This window comes from Dendroctonus ponderosae, unplaced genomic scaffold (genome assembly GCF_020466585.1).
Source record: "Dendroctonus ponderosae isolate FM_Combo_2020 unplaced genomic scaffold, Dpon_F_20191213v2 Dpon_F_20191213_3, whole genome shotgun sequence".
NCBI lineage: Eukaryota > Metazoa > Arthropoda > Insecta > Coleoptera > Curculionidae > Dendroctonus > Dendroctonus ponderosae.
The window spans coordinates 4,041,272-4,062,583 of NW_026018508.1; the positions used below are offsets into that span (position 1 = coordinate 4,041,272).

General features: G+C 32.4%; 2 protein-coding genes across 2 annotated transcripts in view; one reads left to right on the forward strand and one right to left on the reverse strand.

The window, feature by feature from the left end:
- Positions 1-1,448: 1,448 nt before the first annotated feature.
- Positions 1,449-10,621, forward strand: LOC109540342 (mitochondrial fission 1 protein). The gene is made up of 3 exons (XM_019908691.2): positions 1,449-1,590; positions 1,997-2,255; positions 9,511-10,621. Exons 1-3 carry the CDS (start codon positions 1,546-1,548, stop codon positions 9,654-9,656), a joined length of 450 nt encoding a protein of 149 aa, XP_019764250.1. The 5' UTR covers positions 1,449-1,545; the 3' UTR covers positions 9,657-10,621.
- An 8,243-nt stretch (positions 10,622-18,864) lies between these two features.
- LOC109540319 (secernin-3) overlaps positions 18,865-21,312 on the reverse strand; it is an 84,531-nt gene continuing 82,083 nt past the window's right edge. The window contains exon 11 of the mRNA XM_019908654.2: positions 18,865-20,101. Within this exon, the coding sequence (XP_019764213.1) occupies positions 19,790-20,101 (312 nt within the window). The 3' untranslated portion in view covers positions 18,865-19,789. The remainder of the gene's footprint in view (positions 20,102-21,312) is intronic.

The window sequence follows — 21,312 nt, forward strand, 5'->3', positions numbered from 1 at the left end:
GACGCTTCCTCCATGCGTCTGTGCTGATGTGCGCTCAAACTGTTCTTAACCTTTTTAGACGCGAATGCCCTAAGCATTCGTGTGAAGATACTTTATCTGAGGCGTGGACCTAATGTGCATATCAGTCATTAAAAAAATATAAAAAATGATAAGTAAAACGATGAACATAACTGCAATACCATAAACATAAATGAATGTAAATAAAAAAAAAAATAATTTTACTGAAATTATTATCAGTAAAATACTACTACTATTATTAGACCACTTTTAATACTTTTGCTGGGTCGGACGTGCTTTGCACATTGCAACAATTTTATTAAAACAATGGAAAAATGTTTTTATATTTATCCAAAAACCTTTAAAGAGGCGCATTACACAGTTTTTTTTTAAACTAAAAGCAGATATATTCTGTTGTTGAAAAGTATAGTAGATCTTGAACACTCGACACTCCCATTTCACAAATAGCAGGAAATATCTATTTTAATTATTTTTGTCAGAACAAGTTTTCGAATTTTAGGTAATTTAATATTTTTCATCGTAGTTTTGTGGTATAATAATTTTTAATAACAATGAAATAATTTAAGTAAATTCCAGAAGAAAGAAGAAACCAAGCTATTTTTTCTTTTAACTCCTCTTTGCGTGCCTTCTATAGAATAGTAAAAAAAATGATATTCATTTAGTCAATGAAGATACAGTTACACTATACACACTAACAGGGGTCGAAATTTCTTTATTACAGAATTAATTTAAAAAAATTCTAATTTCGTACTCACTTTTTCTATTTAATCTATTTAAATACAAGTGAAAGTTGCAAAAACATCATCATCGTCAAATTACATAAAGAAAATGTCAATTTGAGAATAAATATTTGTTGTCCCAAAGGTTTGGAATAGTGGGAAAATTGCGCTGCTTAATACCTACGTAAGTTTCCACAGAAGAAATCTCAATAAAAGTTTCTCTTAATATTTTGAATTGAAGATTCAATTTAAAGTTTTCTATTTCTATCAAAATTAATTTGTTAAACTAAAATATACAATTTCTGCGTAAAAACTGTTGTTTTTAGTTCTTAATCTCTAATCCTAAAATGATGAAATTTCATTAGCGTCACACTCCTGAAAAAGCTAATATGTACATACTTAAAAACATACCCTTTTATAACAGAATATATATCTCTATCAACAAGTTGTAAAAATTAACCTAAAAATGTCAACATATTCTGTTAAACGACTCGCCATTTTCACGCGTAATATTTAAAAAAATTCCTCAACTATAAATATTCAAAAGAAAACGAACCAACCGCCACGCATGTGATGAGAGCCCACAAACAATTTGCGCACATTCGCATTTGTTTGAACATATGTGGCCGCTCACCGCATGCGTTGTGAATTGTCTGGATGTGTCTACTGCAATGTCTCGTCTGAATTATACCGATCTTTGTACCCGGACATTTCAAGGTTAAGAATCTGGGACAGTCTTCTCGACGTTTGTTATTATTATCAATCAAACCAAAAATTTTGTGATATTGTTGCAAACGAGTTGTGAAAAATGGCTGATGTCCTCTCAGAAATAGTTCTTCCTGAAGATCTAAAGGTAACGATCATTGTTGGGTTAATAGGGCATATATTTTCAATTTTCTTGAACTTTGACTTGGCCCTATTTTGCTTCTTGTTGCAGTTTTATCACAAAAGTTACGTGATTTGAGAACTCGAATTCTGTGTTGAATTATTCATTTTGGTACTCAAATACTTTGCTCAAACTGTGCTCGCCCTATTTGTTCCAAAATGTGATTTGTCTATTCAAATTCATTGAAAAAATTCAAGCGTTTCGATCCGGATATCTCAGTTTAAGACGGTTTGTTGTGTTGAGGCGTTTGCTTATTCGGAATTGGATAAAACCAAGGAAAAAATGTTCTAGAAATCTAACGTGACTCATCCAATACGTTTGTAACCTAAGTTCAATTAAATATGTTTTGAAAGTGAACCATGTATCTTTGCAGAAATTCGAGAAAATATACCACGAGCAATTGTACAGAAACGATGTTACACCGAAAGCCAAATTTGAGTACGCTTGGTGTCTGGTGCGTAGTAAGTATCCAGCAGACATCCAAAAGGGAATAGTTTTATTAGAAGACCTATACAGAAATGATGTAGAGGGACAAAGGGATTATCTATACTACTTAGCCATAGGTAATGCAAGAATTAAGGAATATGCAAAGGCCCTCGGATATGTCCGGTCATTTTTGTCCATTGAACCTGGTAAGTGATAATATTCTCAAATATTACATCATTTTTTAATTTATGGAATAATCATTTCATTTAATTGTTCTCAGTTAAATTGAATTAATTCGTATTAATTTATTTGGCAACAGTTTATAATTATTTGTACTCTTTATTTGTGCACACACTTAAAATGCCTACATGTTTTTGTTATTGCAATTACTTGAAACTAGTGCATGTTTGGCCTATGATAAACGTACATTATTAGTAGCGATCTTGCTTCTTGGCACGGACATATTAGATATTGACGAATTTCGGCATTAAGCTATAAACGCACAGAAAGCTTAAAAGAGTGCCAGTATTAGGAAACTTAAGTAACAAGAAAATATGTGTGTGAGCTGTGTGCGTCTAAATAGATGGTGAAAAAATGAATTGGGTGAGACATTTACTAAAATGTTAAAAAAATAGCTGTAATTTTTTTTTATTGAAAAGCAGCTGTAAATTAATACACATAATAAGAGGAGTAATGTCACCTAAATGATGTTTCAGATTTATGGATCATGAGTTTTCATTCGTCGGATATCTTGTCTTCTGGTAATATTTGGATCCTCCATTTAATTTTAATTTTTCCAATTCTCAGTATAATGCAAGAATTTGCTTAAATCAATAATGACTACATCACAAAAATTATTTGTAGTTAACGAAACAATAATTATTAAGAACAACGTTAATCTTACTAACTTAAGCGAGACATACTTAGATAGAATATTTAATTTTGAAAGTAGTTGCTGAAAATGACTCCAACTCACGAAAATTGATTACTTCTCATCAACTCACACTTTTACCCACAAATTATTGCGGTCTGGCGATCCAGGTGGCAACGAATAAGGGCATCCTCGACAGTGATTTTCAAACGTTACATTCAAAGTTTTATGAGCCAACGACTGAAATGGTCGGGTATAAACTGCATTTGTTGTCGTAGATTAGAGGAACATCTTAAAACAATGCCGGTCAATTTAGTCTTAGAAATTGGCGATACGGATACGCAAGATCATCTAGTCTAGAGTATTTCCGGATAGAAAAGAAGGCCCTATTAAAAGATTCCCAACACCGTACATTTACCGGAAAAATGTCTTCAAGATTGCTATCAACTTGAGCTCAGTTCGTACAACAAACACCGTTCGCCGTATGAGGGATCACCACAACCATAAATCTGAATCATACTGTATGTGAAATTGCATTTGAAACATTATTTTCCATAGGGAACACTCGGCTCATGAAGTGTATACATTTGCAGCAACTTTCAATAAAAAATGGAAAAATAATTTAAACAAATAACGATCAAAAACGATTTTTCTAACATCTTGTGGATCGAAGAAAGCATTTTAGAACATGTTTCTATCTTCAATATGAAGGTTTCGTCTTGAACTTTGCTTCGAGTTTTTCCACTATTTTTTTTACCTTCTACTCAGAGATGCCTTTTGTTTACTAAACATTTTCCATGAGTTGCAAATATGTATCATTTATTAAAATCAGCATGAAGAAATGTTATTTTTTCAGCAATGTTATTGACAATGTTTCGGTTTCAAATTATCCCACCATTATGTTTATGCAAGTCGCTGAGATATTCTAATAGTTTGCAAGCAAGATTATTCTAGACTTAACAATGAGATTCCGCACGAATAGCCAGATAATTCAATAATCAGCCATTAGAGTGTATTTTAACAATTGTAAAATCAACACTTTTTTATACGTTTCAATCTCATGTGATTAAACATAATGAATAATGTAATTCCTTGCAATCTGAAGTCATGAGGATGATCAAAATTCAATAACCTTTGCAACCATTTCCAACACATGGCTTGGTTAGGATTGAAAATTGAAAGGCAACTGCTGTGATTAATAAAAGGTTGATGAAATTAATAAGAAATGACGGACATTTTAATTTTATCAAGAAAAGTTTTAAAAGGTACTAAGATTGGCTACTATTATTTAGAAAACCCTGTGTATAGATTGAAAATTTTCTTGTATTTTTTCTTTTTAGTATGCACAGTTTTGTGTACTAATGAAGGTGTATAAAAATCAAATCTTTGTTGAATGTGGAAACTTTTTCGGCTCTTGGATTTTTTGGAACTAGGAGTTTCTAACAAGCAATATTCCTGTTTTGGTAGAAAGACTATTAATGAGATGCGTGTAAAACGTATGTTTTTTCTATCTGTTGTAAGGGTGCTTGTGCAATTCAATTCTTGTTTGATTTAAGACACATTTTTCTTTAGTTGGAAGGCTTTAACAACCAGTTTTTCTAAACGAAGTACTCGTTTTATCCATTATGATTTCCAAATGATCATTGCTCATCGAGATATTTAAGACATGTTTTATCGGTTACTCCCAGTGAAATTGAAGAGTTTGGAAAGCGGTTGTATCTTAAAAAGCTCCCTTAAAACATAATTCCAGGTAAATGTATTTTTCAGATATTGTCTAATGCTTACGCTAAACTGACTGTCTGGAGACATTTAAAGTGAATTTTGAAGGAATAATATTTCTTCATACAGTTTATCTTACAGATGCAATTCTACAGAGAACGGAAAATTACCGAACCACGCGAACATTATGTTCAAATGGTTATTAATTTTTAAGCTGCCCTGCTATAATATGAAAATTGGCCTATATTTTTCCAAAGGTTTTTTTTATCTATGCAACACCAACAAACTATATCAAGTAGTAAATTATTTTGAATAGTGTGTGTTACACCATGATAATCACAAAGCAAAATGCATAAACGGTTTGGATTTTTTAAACACTTTTTTACACTCTAGTGCCAAGGGCTCATCCAGAAGGGGGGTCATGGGGGTCATGACCCCCCCTCCCCCCTTGTGCTCGGTTTATGTGAACTAATGATATTTTTTCTAATTTTATAGACACTAAGAAAATAAATACTTTGTATGATGGCAAACACCAACGCGAATGACACGCATATTATGAATATTATGCTGTTATTATAATTATATGGTGCATCAGATCTTTCAGTATGAATAAATAAGTAACTCGCTTAATGCTTAATACAGGTTCGATTTGAATCATTGAGTGATTTTGTCTAAAAATCATATTTTGCAAAATTGATAAATGTTATGAGGTCAGATTTATGTGGATTTAAGGTCGCAATTTTTTTGGAAAAACAGCTATTTGTATGTAGCAAGTTTCGGAACAACTCTTAATATCGGGCCGATATGGAAATTTGTTGAAAAACGTACTCTTCTATACAAACTGCATATCGGAAAATTGCAATTGGTTGAAAAATTTGGAAGTTATGATGATTTTAAGGTCGCACAGAACATTTCCCGAACAGATTCACAAAACAGTAGATTGTTTGCTAAGTGTATTCTCGGCACATTCACTGTCTATAAGAAAATGTGTATTTGTAACAGTTTGGAAGGTAATGGACTCTGGATATTGGCAAGCGTAAAACACTCACATACTTCCACTCTTTGCCCTGTATCTCGGTCAGATATCAATATTTTTCAGAAATTCAAAAACTTTTTAAAAGCCTCATAGACTTGGCGTGAAAAGTTGTTTCAGGGCTAAAGTTCATTTTAGTCACCGTTTTAGCGCCAAGGGAGTTTAAATTTTTTCAAATTTTTCAATATTTCAAAAGGAAAAAATGCCCTGGATTACTACGGGTATTCGCTACAGATCAGCTGCCTTGAAAAAATCGACGTTGGCAACGATTTGGGAGATAATAAAACCTGCATGTTGGCAACGTTCTACTGTTCCATTTGCGCTCTTTTGCCCGCAACTTCGCCAAATGTCAAGATATTTCAAAAGTTTTAAAACCCCCAAAAAGGTCAAAGAAGTAGCTGTAAAAATAACAACAAAAATTCAGCCTCATTGGATAGCGGCAACAATAAGGGAGTAAAACGACTTCCAACTCAGAAGGTGTGCAACCTTTAAAAAAAAAGTTTTTTGAGAAATTAATATTGGGTGAAAAGTTGACATTGAAAGACTAATGCCGAATAGACGATTTCAGTCTCAGTCAAAAAATTTCCAGGACATTTAAGGTCGCGTACCCAAATTTTCGGAAGAATATAATTTTTTGCATACGAAGGCTCCTTTTTTAATTGTGGTTTTGCTCTATCTGTCTCTCTTTATGTGTACATTATAAATAAAGCATTAGTTAATTGTCTAATGCTAAATGTCTCAAACGAGGATTATCTCTAAATTCAATCAAATAATTTTGTTTGTTAGAATGGGCCGAAGCGCTAAAGTGCCTTTCTTTCATCACCCAGTCCATGCTTTTAGCGTGATAATCATATTCAAATTACAATTCAAATGTTTACATATTTAATACTGTTGATAACCATCGGTTAGAAATAAGGTCAAAATCGGTATGTAACAACATTTCGTGCGATTATGTTTCCATTGCTGCCTCAGATTGATGCGGAACCTAAGTCGATAAAAAAACGCTATTATTGGTGAATATAATCACCTGACAAAGTTACCTGTTGAATCCGACGAAAATTCTAAAGCATACGAAGAAAGTGCAACCATAACCCTGGTTGCCATTTACTTACTTCTACAAAATGGAATGCTGTCGGGATCCAGACGAAAATTGCCTTAAACCCCGATTTTTTCAGAAAAAACTCATTTAGTAGCTGTTAGTCCGCTTAAAATCTTGATCTGGATCACTTACAGCCTGAAGGGCATTGGATGGCAACAAATCTGAATTATATCGGACGGTTCCAAGCCGCTGAAATTCCCCAGCCAGAATCGTTTGAAAACAATAATTTATTTAGTGTAGAATTTGGCAAAAACCGGCTAATATCTAAACAAGTAGTCCAGAATCACTTGCAGTTTCTTAGGGCACTATCCGCTAAACCATCACAAAGCAATAAACAAATACCACCTACCTTTAGGCATTTTGGTCTGGATTCGGTGCCATTTTAACATTTGAATACAGCAAAAAAATTGATTTACAACAGAAAAATAGTAGTGCTTTTTAAGCAGATTTAATTTGTTAACTTTAAATTAAAACAAACCCCTGCGGAAAACCTGACTAAAGTTGAGAAGCTGAGTTAAAATAATTCAAATATTGCTATTATCTAGTTTTAGCCCTTCTGAATTTCGACAATAAAAACTTACTTCCGTTATAAATTTCCTACTTCCCTCTTCTAACTGTTAATCCCTCTACCAACACTTTTTAAATCGATTTCCTACGAGAAATGTCTTTTTCAACCACTTCGAGGTTCGAAAGTTTACGATTTTCGTTTGTTTTGATTAAGATAGCTGATTGACATTATTTAAAAAGTATCAACGGATAACCAACAATAATCAAACTAAACAAAAATAACCCAAATATCTACATAAAGTGTCTAATCAAACCAGTTTTGTTCATACATCAACATTTCAATACATGTGGTCACATCAATGTGTTTAAAGTGTTTTAATTTTAAAAGTTTAGAGAATGACAGTCAAAATTGAGTAAAAAATATTTTTAATTTGAAAAATTGAATTAACAATTCAACAGTTTAATTTAGGGTATAATTTAAAGAAGAAAATACATGCAAATGACGTAAAGTACCTGCCAAGGCAATGAAAAAATAGTTCACAACAGAAAGTTAATAATTTTACATTTCAAAAGAGTCTTCTGTAGAGAAACGAAAATTTTCCAAATTCAATACAGAATCCAGAAACTGCCTCGTCGTTCCACGTTGAATAAATATGACACGCAACAATATTATAAAATACAAGTCGAYAATGTGGGACTAAAAGCTCTACATCTACATGGCAACCAGGCGCAAACKAATGCCAAACTTACCGAAAGCTGCATCGTGCCACCTGGAAAGAAAGAAAAACATTCTTTAATATAAGAAAATTTTGTCAAAAGTTTAATTATTTGATATAAACAGAGGAAATAAAGAGAAATAAAAAATACCATCAACTTCAGTTGCTTCTCGAAAAACTAAACTCAGTTCAAGCTAAATGATTTATAGATTAGAACGCATGTGTGTTTACCAGCTTTCTGCAAGCTGGTGTCCGATCCTCCATCTTCTACTCTTTATTCTTCAAAAACGTAACACTACACTTGGACAAACAATAAATATCCACTCCGAATTGAAAACCTTAATCTTTCAGTAAGCAGATAATCTAGCGCCCTTGTCTTGAGGTGTTTACCACTTTCCGAAGGCAGCGTACTACAGAATTAATGTGATGATATAATTTTTTGCTTGATCGTCACTTTGGATAAACAATTTGCAGTTCGATTTCCGTTTTTTATTGTTGACTGTTTTGTGGGAAGTGCCTGTTCGCCCGCAAATATTTTCAAAATCAAGTTTCTGGTTTAAACTAGTTTAGATGGACCTCGAGAACAAAACAGGTTTCTCAGGCAAATATGAGCATCTCCAATCATGGATCGGAATAGACTTTTTCATGCTAAATTAAATGCTCTCGGACTTTTGTTCGATTTTTATGAAACTTTGAGTCTGTTCAGCTGGATATGTTGTGTAGAGCCATATTGAATGCTCCGACGACGAAACCTGCTCTTTACATGAGCTCTCGATTTAGCATTTTGCTCAATTTTTATGAAGCTGAGTCATAAAGTAAATTTTTATGAAAATCTGGATGTGTCGTGCAAAAGTGACGTAAAGAGAAGCTCCACATTCTATCTGCACGCCTCATTAAGAGGGGTGGAATCAGTCGCTTTATTTTGGCCCGCATTCTCGGATCAGGTTTTTGCCTATTTTTTAGATCTTAAATGACAGAAGAGCTCTTAACTGGACTGGCACTTCTCCACGTTCACCAAACCATAGCGATTGAAGTGGAGGAAGTCATAACTCGTTGTCATTTGATTAAAATTACTGCGACATATAACAATTCAATACTTTTTTAATTACATTTATTATTGTAACTTATATATATATATTTAATTAAATGTCCATGTCCGGACTGAATCCCCACTACATGACCCCCCATGACTTAAAAGCTGGATCTGCCCTTGTCTAGTTCCAAACTTTTTCATTATCTGAAATCACGTAAATGTTCTTATCAAGCATAAAATTGATCTATTTAAAAAATTGCTATTGTAAAAGACAGTGACACTTACATTTTATACCTCAAAAGTAGATGCTATTGTATAGACTGATATAATTTAAAACCTAAAATTGTTGTTCAAATTAACGAAAATGTATTAAAACACTGCTGCGGAAAGCACATCTGCAACCAAGTCGCCCTTGAGAAAGTATATTAAACGTCGACGTAAATTTACCGTATAAAATTATTCTAAATAAACAATGTTTTGCAGGAAATGTACAACTTATCAGTCTGAAGGAAAACATTACGAAGAAAATGCAGAAAGAAGGCCAGAGAGGCATATTTGTAGCGGGAGGAGCACTTCTGGCTGTTGGGGCACTTGTCGGCGTCGGAGTAGCGTTGGCAAAGAATAAGTGATAATGAAATTGGGCTGTTCGTATTTTCATATTTATTTATCAGTATGTTTTAATTATTTTGAATAAAACATTTATTTTGCTACTATCTTCAGAAATGTATTAAATGGTTTTAAGCCGTAAGAAGTGAATAGGTTTCGTAGCGGATAAGCTGAAACTTTAACTGATGGTTTTCGCTATCTGGATTATCCGACCACCATTTGATGAAAATTATAATCAGTCCCTAGACTTTGTTTCTTGATATTCACTATAACGTTTACAAGCATTCTAGCAGATTTACTATTGGTTGAATAATATAAATGTTCAGCCATTACTGGTTTTATATCAGTTTTTTATTTAAAAAAATTTGTAACAAGTAATAACACGTAATATACTTTATTATCCGTCAGACATAATGAACAATTTTCGTTGCATCTGAGAATGTCCAAAATATGCCCTCTAGACAAAATATGTACACTTATAATTAATAAATGTAAAGATGTATGTTTATTAATAAAAAATAGAAGCAAATGTTACCTTAAATAAATAGTTTTTCAAATTGGATATATATATATAAATAATCTTTATTTCCTACAGAAAAGGGCTATCGACCCAATCGGTCTTTCTGCCCTTTCAAATTGGATTTAATTAAGGAAATAGTTTAAGGTCCGCCACCAACCGTATCAAATAAAAAAAAAATTAAACACTGAGCTCATTTCAAACATTTCTATACGGTTCCTAAATTATCAAAGAGACTGCATCTCTTCCGTAATTTTGCAAATGTTAACTGTAAATATGCATTTTGAATTCTGTATAACCAAAATACCGTTATTAAAGAAGTAGATATTACAGCTGATCTAGTGCTAATAGCTAAATCACAGATCTAGTGTACTATAGTTGTTCTGTTTTAACGTAGAATTTCCACATCTTATTTGCAATTAGTCATTTGAATACAATGATTTATTATTTAATATATTTGTTTTATAATTATATATGGATTTTTGCCATTTTTATTGTTCCTAAATCGCATTTTTAGAAGTACATCTCGACGGCTGAGGGGAATAACCGACTAACTCGCAGTCCGCCTAAACAAGCGCCTAACTCGCAGTCCGCTTGAAGAACCGGCTAACTCGCGAACGACTTGAAGAACCGGTTAGCTCGGAGCATTTGTATTTTCTCTAAATTTGTAGTAGCAGCTCTGCACGATTTTAAAATACATTCTTGATAAATATACGCTCTATGAAAAATTGTTAAAAAAATTGAAGTTGTCTCTAAGATGTCAATTGTCCTATACATTCGCAATTTTTCCAAAATTATTGAAATTGTTATTCCTTGTAAATTTCTCTTTTGGTAACAAAATGTTCAGTGAGAGTAGGTGTATATGGTAACAGGGTGATTTACGTAGACAGTGCATTAAAATTTTGCCAACTTGCAGTTTTAGAATCTTCATCATCAAGTTTTGGTTCCTGCATAATGAGCAGTGCCGAAACCATGTAAAATACATTGGGTCTACGTAAATCACCCTGTATAGCAGCATTGCCAATAGGTTAAAACATTTCGGCACCTACCAAAAATATTCAACATTTTTCAAATATTTCAATAATTTAGAAAAAATTGCTGTTGTATAGGGGACTGTTAGAGACAGCTCCAATTTTTTTCAGAATTTTTAATAGCGTACCTATATTTAACAAGAATCGTATATTAAAATCGTGCAGGGCTGCCACCACCAATTTAGAAAGAATAAAAACGGTCCCGAGTTAACCGGTTCTTGAAGCGGATTGCGAATTAGCCGATTCTTGAATCGGACTGTGAGTTAGCAGGTTATTCCGCTCAGCGGTCGATCTATAACAACCGAAATTAAATCTCCAAGCTTCTTAATGCATTTTATGCGGACTGTCAATAATTATCAGTACGCACCTGATACAGAAAAATCTAATAGTCCTTTTGCAGTTTTGTTTAAAACTCAAAACTCCAGTGTAAATAAACAATTGTTGATTAAGGTCATTTAAGCCGAAATAGATAAATTTCAAACTGTTTAATTTGACCATCCAGGATTTCAGCACTTCTCGCTTCCACATTGGCCTGATTTTTAATAAAACCAACAATGTATGAAAATATCTTCTGGCAAACTTAGATAGCAAATATTAGAAAAATCAATCAATACAGTATTAAAAGATTCTTTCTTTTTCGAACTAGCTGATATGAACGTAATAAAATTAAAAAAAGCACTATTTTCTCAGCCCTTAAAATGAAAAGAAAATACTAACACAAGATATAATTTAAATAGATATTAACGTGTGAATCCAGATTAAAGTACAAGTGGAGAATAAAACATTTTCTTTCATTATGTAATTTATATCTTCGTTGTGCTTGCGAGAAGTGTTTGCTTTCTTATCCTTTCTTCTCTGGTATTTAGGGCGCGAAGAAAACATTTCAACGGGCTAATATTAATTTCATTATTTAGGTTATTAACAAATTTAACACCAGTTGAAAAAAGCTTGCAATTAACCCGGCATAAACAGTGTAATTAACGGAAAAGAGTGGAAATCAACGAAAATGTGTGTCAAACGTCTGTTGGGGAAATTAGGCCAGCGAAAGAACCAAACGTAGATTGCTTTAACTGCCCTAAATAACAAAATACCAATTAGCCCAAAACTGGGTCAAATATGGTTGTTATTTGTCAAAACAGTTTTAAATACTTTTTGCCTGAAACGAATATTGTGGTTTCTTTCAGTAATTGAGTTGAGTTGAATTAAAAGTTTTTTCATTGTTTACTGATGGAGGAAACCGAATATAACGACTACCTACCTTTTTGGTTTTACCAATTTGGGGAATAAATTAGAGAACGTATTTAGCAAGTCGTAAATAAGTTCAAATTTTATATTTAATTCGTATGGACCTATTTGTTATTGTTTGAACTTTTTTTTTCAGGTTGCGCGTTTTTTCATACTTCCTTGCCATTTTCCACATCATTTTCAAATTTAGCTGCTGGCATCAGGAATCACACTTATCTATGAATATACCTTCATTTTCCTACCGGCTTTGAGCACACATTTTCCCAAACAGCACATATGTGATTGGGATCTTTTTACTGTTGATAGTTTTTGTAATGCTTCTATAATTTCACGGTTCTTTAATATATCATGACCAAAAAGAATGAAACATCCTTCTATATTATTTTTTTACTGTATATATTTTCAAAAAACTCCTGGAAGTCGTCAAATTTTTAATTATTTTTATTTATTCTATAACTTTATCTAAATGTCAACACCTCGAAAGTATGTTTAAGAATTAGCTAATCAAACTAGCATTGAGTTCGCCATAAAATGTAACGTGCGTTTTGGTCTGTATTAATCATTAGTTTTATTCAACAATGGATTTAAATTTTGTGTTCATGTTAAATCAATTAAGAATTTAAATTGTTAAATGTTAAATAAAAATGCTTTGTAAAAATTACGTTTAAATATCAGAATACTAGAATTGTGTAATATAAAAATCAAAACAAATGGTCGCTACTGTTACACATGTAGTTGGAATGATAGAATAAATAAAACGCTGACATAGCAAAGTAATAGCAAAAAAATAGAAAATCGGAAAGAAAATCAGAAGGATACACAATGAGATCAGCAAATTTTATAAATCTACTTTTAGTTACATAATTTTCGATCTAGTCAAGCCAAAATAGAATGTTATATTTAAATTAATATTTAAAAGACAAAATTATTTCCGACCTATATTACTTTGACCACATAAACAATGCACTTTTTTTAAATATTAGCGAGTATTTCGACAATTTTTTGCACTTTTATTAAAAAATTTAATATATCTACTGATAAAGAACTGTTGTGGAATATTATCTAATTTATTCTATATATCAAAAAATATAAAAATTAAAAAAATTGTAGATCGTACGCTTGAAAATATTTTGTGGATTTGTGTAAACAATATTAATTCGACAGTTCAAAAGCAGATAAAGATAGAACAAATATTTATATAATATATATTATACCAAAATATTATAAAATTAGCTTTCAATAGAATGTCTGCAAAATTATTCATGCAAAAATATTATACTTAATGATTTTGCAATTACAATTAGCCAGAAGTTTGAAACCATCGATTTTAAAGAGGCAAAAAATGCAACGATTGCAAAGCAGAAAAACCCACTAACGAGAAGACAACTCATCATATCGAATGAGTTTTAGTTGCTTTCATTGAGCTACAATGAATTTAAGAAGCTTAAAAATGTGTGTTATGAAGAAACTTTGATGAAAAACAGGACCATAAAAATACGTTTTATATCTTCACTTAAGGATTGACCTGAAGGAAATACCAATTCTAATGCGCAACAAATTATTTTTAAATCGTACCTACAAGAAGTGAGAGTGGAAGAATAATTTTTACTGTTGTTTGGCAAATCGTGTGCGATCCGTCTGATAACACGCATTTCTGTTTTTTACATATTTAATTTTTAATAATCCATATGTGTGTGCTTCGGATTTTGATAAAGACTAAAACTATAACATTTTTCTATTTCGTTTTTTTGCGCGTATTTGAATATCTAGTAACTTTTTGAAAAGATGTTTTTCGACGTTTAATATTAGTTAAAATTGAAAATACAGACGAAAAGGAAATGTTAGAAACGTTGAAATTGTGGTAGGAAATTAATGTTAATTAATCTGGTGGAAGAAATCGCGATTTAAAAAGTCATACCAAAATAAAATTCCCGAAAAAATCACATAACTTCCAAAGAGACACTCGAGATACATAAAAATCGAGATACATAAAACGCCATAAAAAGAAGAGACCGTCATCTACATCGAGATATAGTGGAATTAGAAATCCCTACGGTCTAGCATTGAGATTATGATGATGATATAAAACAATTTCATGTTTTTCCATGTACATTTTCTTTCATTATTGTTTTTGTTCCGCATAAAATTCAGATTTTGCAACAGGTAACTTTATTGAAATTACTGCTCAACTTTTGGTTGACTCCTTGTCTACAATATTTATATCCCTAGCTACCTCAACTTTTTTCAAATAAGAACATGAAGTCATGTGGACATTCTATAGAAATATGTTCAAAAACTGTATTCAGTGCATAAAAATGCACTGAAAATGCATTCCGTTTTGCTAGAACAAGGGCTATATTTTTTTAAGGCAGTCCCTTGTTAATAGAATGACTTATTTTAAATAGATAGTTAGATACCTAATTTCAATGATTGTACTAAACGTGGAAAATGATCTTTACTTTCCATCCGACATGCAATAAGTATCTCCGGCACTACGAAAATTATGTCCAAATATTATTTATAGTCCTATAGAAAAAAAATCAAATGCACGCCATAGACAAAAAATCGACTGGTGTTAAATCCGGTGACCGTCATGACGTTTCGTAGGACCACATCGACTTATAAAGCGAGTTTGAATAAAATAGTTCAAATCATAACCCCCTGATATCGCGTGTACACATTAAAATAAAAAACCTTTCATAAAAAATAAAAACAGATCAGATCGATACCAACCGCTTACAAGATCCAAAAATCAAAGAAGATCTAAAACGACACATTAATGATAACTTACGACTGCTTTCTACAAAGACACTGAACATGCTTGTAGAAGAGAAGTGACAATATTTAAAATGCGCCATAATAAAACGTGCCCAGAGTTTGCTTACCATAGAGATACAGAAAAAGAAACAAGAGTAGACAACAGAAAAAATCTTGGGACTGATAGAAAAGCGAAGACATTCTAAGACAAAATGCAGACAAAAGTATGATGAAGTACACAAACAAGTCAGAATCGAAATAAGGACAGCTAAAGAAACTTTTCATGAAAGAAAATGCGAGAAAATTGAAGAATTGCAAGTAAAACAAGACACTTTTAACTTACATAAAAAGATAAAGGAATTGGCAGGTATACAGAAACGGAACCATACTAATCTATTATGCATCGCAAATGGAGAAATAGTAACCGATCTTCAACAAAAGCTTATGACTTGGAAGAATTGTTCGACGAACCATGAAATACAAGAGCATAAAATAGAAAGAAGAGAAGGCGACGAAGGACCAGAAATAACTAAAGAAGAAATACTATAGACTATAAAAACAATGAAGAATGGTAAATCACCGGGTCCAGACGGGCTTACATCGGAACTTCTCAAGCCTGTGGAAGGTGGTTCGGTGAATACTCTAGTCAAAGTTTTTAAGTGCACCTAGAAAATATGAAAAATACCAAAGGAACGGCACCCGTCAAATTTTGTCACCATACCAAAAAAGGCAAAGCAAGTTAGCAAAAAGCAAAAAACATTAAGCAAAAGCTTAATAGGACACACATTAAAAGTATTTCTCAAAGTATTCACACAAGAATTTACAGAAAACTAGATGTGGATATTGGTGATACGGATTTCGGAACGGACTTCGAACAAGAGAAGCACTATTTGCACTTAACGTGCCAAAGATGTGCTTAATTGACTATAACAAAGTGTTCGAAGTACGTCACGAATGTCGAATGAGACTGCTGGTAGAAAAAAGCTTGGATAAAACGGACATCAGGATTATTTCCAAGATTTATTATAATTAAAAAGCGAATAGTCAGCGCAATAGAGAAAGAGACAACGGAGGAATTCGAGATTAATAAGGGCATAAGACAGGGATGTATGTTCTCACCAATCATATTCAACCTATACTCAGAAGACATCACAAAACAGAAAATTTCAGAGCAGATATAGATATTAAAATAAATGGCAACCCATTAAACAACTTAAGATATGCCGATGACACGGTTGTAATTGCAGAATCTCCAGAAGATCTTCAGATACTAAGAATAGTAGAGTGCAGTGAAGAATACGGATGATCAGTTAACATCAGCAAAACAAAAATAAAGGTGGTATCTAAATTACCACAAAACTTCCCTGAGATAACTGTACATCGTCAAAAAATAGAACGCGTGAGAAAATATAATTACCTGAGAACTGTTATCAACGAAAATAACGATAGCTCTGAAGAAATCAGGATCAGAGTGGAAAAAGCTAGAGCCACATTTATTAAAATAAAGAAGGTCGGACGAGATCTAAGCCTTAAGCTTAAAGTTCGCTTTGTGTTACGTGCTGCCGGTTCTTTTCAACGGAATGGAAGCGTGGACATTGAAAAAGGTCGATACCAAGAGTATAAAAGCATTTGAAATGTGGATGTACCGTAGAATACTGAGAATAAGCGTAGACATAGAGAGTGACAAATGTGGAGGTTTTGCGAAGAATCCAGAACGAGAAAGAATTGATTCTTTCTATTGAAACGCAAACTGCAATACTTGGGTCCTGTTATGAAGGGAGATAAATACCAGGTACTGCAAAAGTCTCAGTCTAGTCAGTTAATGTCTAACATTGTCAAGTGGCAAGAAAACAGCGATATTTTTTTGCGCAAAAACTATGAATGCTACAAGATTTTACAATGAGCACAAAGTTGTGAATAAATGATTAGTGCATCAACCAAAAACAATGAGTTGAATTCATCCACCAAATAAAAAGTTCTGGTAGTTTTTGTATCACGACACTCAAGAATTCACCACTTGTCCAAAACGGCTGAACTCGATTGTTCATCAAAACATGAGATACATTGTGATTATTTAGAACACTTTAGACTTTAAAACTTAGAAATTCCAGTTAGTACTAAAGAGTAGGTACTAGCAGTGATCGCGATTTTGCGTTTTAAATGGAGACCTAATGTAATAGCGCAACGTTCTCTCTACTATACCCATTGGCGTAATTCGGGGGTGGCAAGGGGTGGCAGCTGCCACCCCAGAATTGTCAAACCCAATCGTTTGCCACCCCAGAATTTTGAAGTAAAACTATCAATAATTAACAAATAACTAACTAAAAAATACAAATCTGCAACATGGATTGTTTTTAATTTTGTCCATTCTCCCTTAATCATGCTTAGTTTAACAGAGAAAGATACGAGAAAACTTGCAATTTATAAACTTACATAGAAACATTGGAGTAGTAGAATTTACGTAATAAAATAAGGAACATTGCGGACAATGCGTCAAAACCGAGAATGAGCGATGTAGCCGCCTGGAAGTGGCAACTCTGAAACAATGACATTTTTGGATATTGACCCGAGTGTTGTAATTCAAGTCAAAAATGAAGACTTAATTTGTTGTAAAAATAAATTGTAATGTGTATGATGACAATTGAGTAAAATGTTTTTTTGTATAATGTTTAATTAATTATAATTATTAACTCCATATCTTGAGTTAATAACTCAAGTGATCAAAAATTATTGTTTTTGGGTAAATTGTTCGAAATTAAATTGCTGCAAAAATAGCCCGGAAAAGTTTAAAAAACTAACAAATTTAATATCAAGTTTAAACATTTTTAAGAGAACCCCTTTTCACCTGAGTAGGTTTTGCCACCCTAGTTTAAATCCTGAAATGACGCTCATGACTTTACCAAATTATTCCTCATAAAAAACTTACCTGGAAATTTGCATAGATACGTACAGATGATAGGATAAGTTTTCCATTTACAATGATAAACAAACAGTCATTATTAATACGGCGATTCCTGCAACTTTTTCAGTCCGCACTACTCACTACACCCCGGTTCTAACGATGTTTCACTTATGGCGTTCATTTGATCACTAAAGTTACGTAAAACCAACTTGGTGTTCTTACTTGAAAGCAAATGGTTTAAAATTTGGAAAAAAACTTCATGTTTGAAGTCAGTCAAAATATTAACCCAAGCAATGTTGCCAACGATTGTTTTCGACAAAAATATTTAAAAGGGAATAATCAGTTATTAAATTAGATACAATTTCTATAAATGTGAGTAGTGAGATTCGAAAAATCAGAATTTCCAGTCGGAAACAGTAGTATTTTCAGGTATTTGGAGAAAAGAATGAGATATGAGGCACCATTTTTGCGTCAATGAAATTAAAGTACTTCTGTAGTAAAAAATCAACAAAATCAATTCCTAAGCCCAAGCCTTAAAAACACCCATAGTATTTGTACTTTTGGAGCCGATTATTTTTACTTGCTAAATACTTCCCTACTTGCGAAGAATGATCCTTCATTTTAATAATAGTTATTTAATTATAAAAATATTTATTAATTTCGAGTTTGATTTCTACTGATTAGAAGCGAAGTTCGGGAAAAACATAAAATGTATAGTTAATGTATTCTAATGCACAAAGGGACAGTTAATGGGGATTCGAAGGAAACACAAACACATCATTTTTTCTAATAAATTTACAATGTATTCCCTAAAAAACTAATTAATTAATTGAAACAAATTAAATTATCACAGCCGTTTCGCACACACAATATTTCATAATATTTAGTATACTTTTAAGTCAAATGGTCCAAACTAAAGGAACAAAATAATAGAACTGAAAGTAGAAACAGTCAAATGCCCATAAGACAATCTTCTAGTTTTTGAGGTAACTAAAATTAATCACATCGTGTAACATTTAATTATGAAACTTCTAGTTCCGCATATCGACTATATATGACTAAATCAATTATTTTAGCAGTTATTTTAGTTCATCATACTTCACATGCTTCAAATTTGCGGCTGATTATCCGGCAGTATTAATTTTGTTGTGATAAGGCATTAAACCTATTCTCAGTACGGAACTTCATTAAGTGGCTTTCAAAGTTTTTAGCCAATCAGATTCAAGATACAACTAAAATTATTACCCCGAAAAACGTTACAACGTACCCAAGACATTGTATTCTAGATATACATGCACACATTTATTAAATTAAAAAAGATTTGGTAAAAAATCTAAAGTTACCCATATGTCTAAGCCCCTACATCAATATACGTGGTTTATAAATTTGTCGACCATCAATATTTAAATATTAAACGTCTTGACGAATCTACACTTCGATATGGAATTTACACGGGGCATCAGGAATAAAATCAGAAAATCCAGACGCAAACAATGATTCATTCATTTGATGTGAAAATGAATGCTCTCAAACTTAAATAGTAATTTACAGGACTTTACAATAAATGTTGCCTCTGGATTCACATTTAATCTTAAGACTACCAAGTATCTCATAAAACTGAGAAAAAATCATCCACCAAACCAATCGTACCGAGTTCAGTACTATTATTCATAGAAAATTATCTTACGATTCTTTTCCTTCTAGTCAGAGAGATGCTGTCGCTGTAAAGTTTTGCCTCCTTCTAATAACTCGGGATTTGTAGAGATCAGACTTATGGCATACCGTCAAAGTTCCTCCTTGTTTCGTTTCGGGTTGCGGCTTAGGATTGACGTTACCTATAAGGGTGCCAATCATTTTCGAGACGGAAAATTTTCTGCTTTTTTGCGTGGATTGACGACATTCATTCAGAATTGCATCGAATGCTTGATAAATTGCTTGAGAGTTTTCAGCTACGGACACTTCATAGAAGCTACAGTTATTTTGAATTCCTACGGTACGGCCTTCGGTTTCCTCGACCTGAAACAATAGAAATTTATGGTTTAGCTCAATGTTTTACATATATTGTAAATGTAAAAGTTTTAAGTATAGATGCTTCATGAAATAAACTGTTGCTAGATTCAGCTTACCACAAAATAGTTGCTTATATTGCTATTATCGAGTTAAATTAGAGGTCAGACTGCACAACGGCGACACATAATATATTAAAATTACCTAACCATAGCACATAAAATGTTGTTAAAAGATTTGGCACAGCTTCCGTGATTTTTTCAGTAACTTAAGGAGATTTGGCTGCAGTATTGCACTTTTGGAACCGGTTGCTGCATATTTTTCAGGTTTAAATAACATGAGAGCTTAGTTTCTCGTTTACACAATATCAGTTCAGGCAGGTATTAAAATACTGAAATGCACTCTTTGAGACACAGGAACTTTCCTATGGGCGCACCTAATTCACATTAGATAACATATCTATTTTTGTTCAAAAGCGGTTCTCTCTTTGGGATTCCAGACATTATACGATGTTTAGCGTGCCTATAAATTTGTATGCTGTTTAGACACACATACGATTACTGCGAGCGATGACCCTTTTCATGTTTTTCCAGAGCTACCTTTGAATTTTCCCACATTTGCATGAAATTCATTCTTGAGACGTAGACGAAAACATGCTGAATGGAAATAAAACTGTTTGAAATTAACGACTAAATTAACAAAGCTCACACATTCCACTGTTTGAACTCAGATTAGATTATTTGTACAAATATATGTATACTAYTCGGTGCAAAGAGTTAAAGTTTTAAATTTAAAAAAGGAATATTTTTTCTTCTTTTTTTAACTTAAACTTCTTGCTTCAATTTCGTTCGCATTTGCATAACAAGTAAATCTATTTGTGCGTTAGTTAACATAAGAGCATTGTTATAGAGTTTGTAACTTGCCAATTTTATTGATTTATAATTTTCAAATTTTTTTCTCACTTTTATGGATTTAGTTACAAATGCCCTCAATATGTAGAAATATTGCATAACTGAAAATTAATATAACATCACAAAATAAACACGTTCAAATTCTACGTTTAACACATATTTATTAACTTCTGCCCGTTTTAAATAAAACTGTGAAATAAGAAAGTTCAACATCCCCTCTTTTGAGCATTTCAACTTTGAATTATGACTATAATAATTCAAGAAGTTTAGGCAAAAAGTTTAATATATTATAAGCTAACAAAATAACTA

Bases quoted from the DNA above. Each gene is read 5' to 3' on its own strand.
- LOC109540342 (XM_019908691.2), top strand. From the start codon at position 1,546: ATGGCTGATGTCCTCTCAGAAATAGTTCTTCCTGAAGATCTAAAG. The intron at 1,591-1,996 runs GTAACGATCATT...GTATCTTTGCAG, and splicing joins TTCTTCCTGAAGATCTAAAG to AAATTCGAGAAAATATACCA. The intron at 2,256-9,510 runs GTAAGTGATAAT...AATGTTTTGCAG, and splicing joins ATTTTTGTCCATTGAACCTG to GAAATGTACAACTTATCAGT.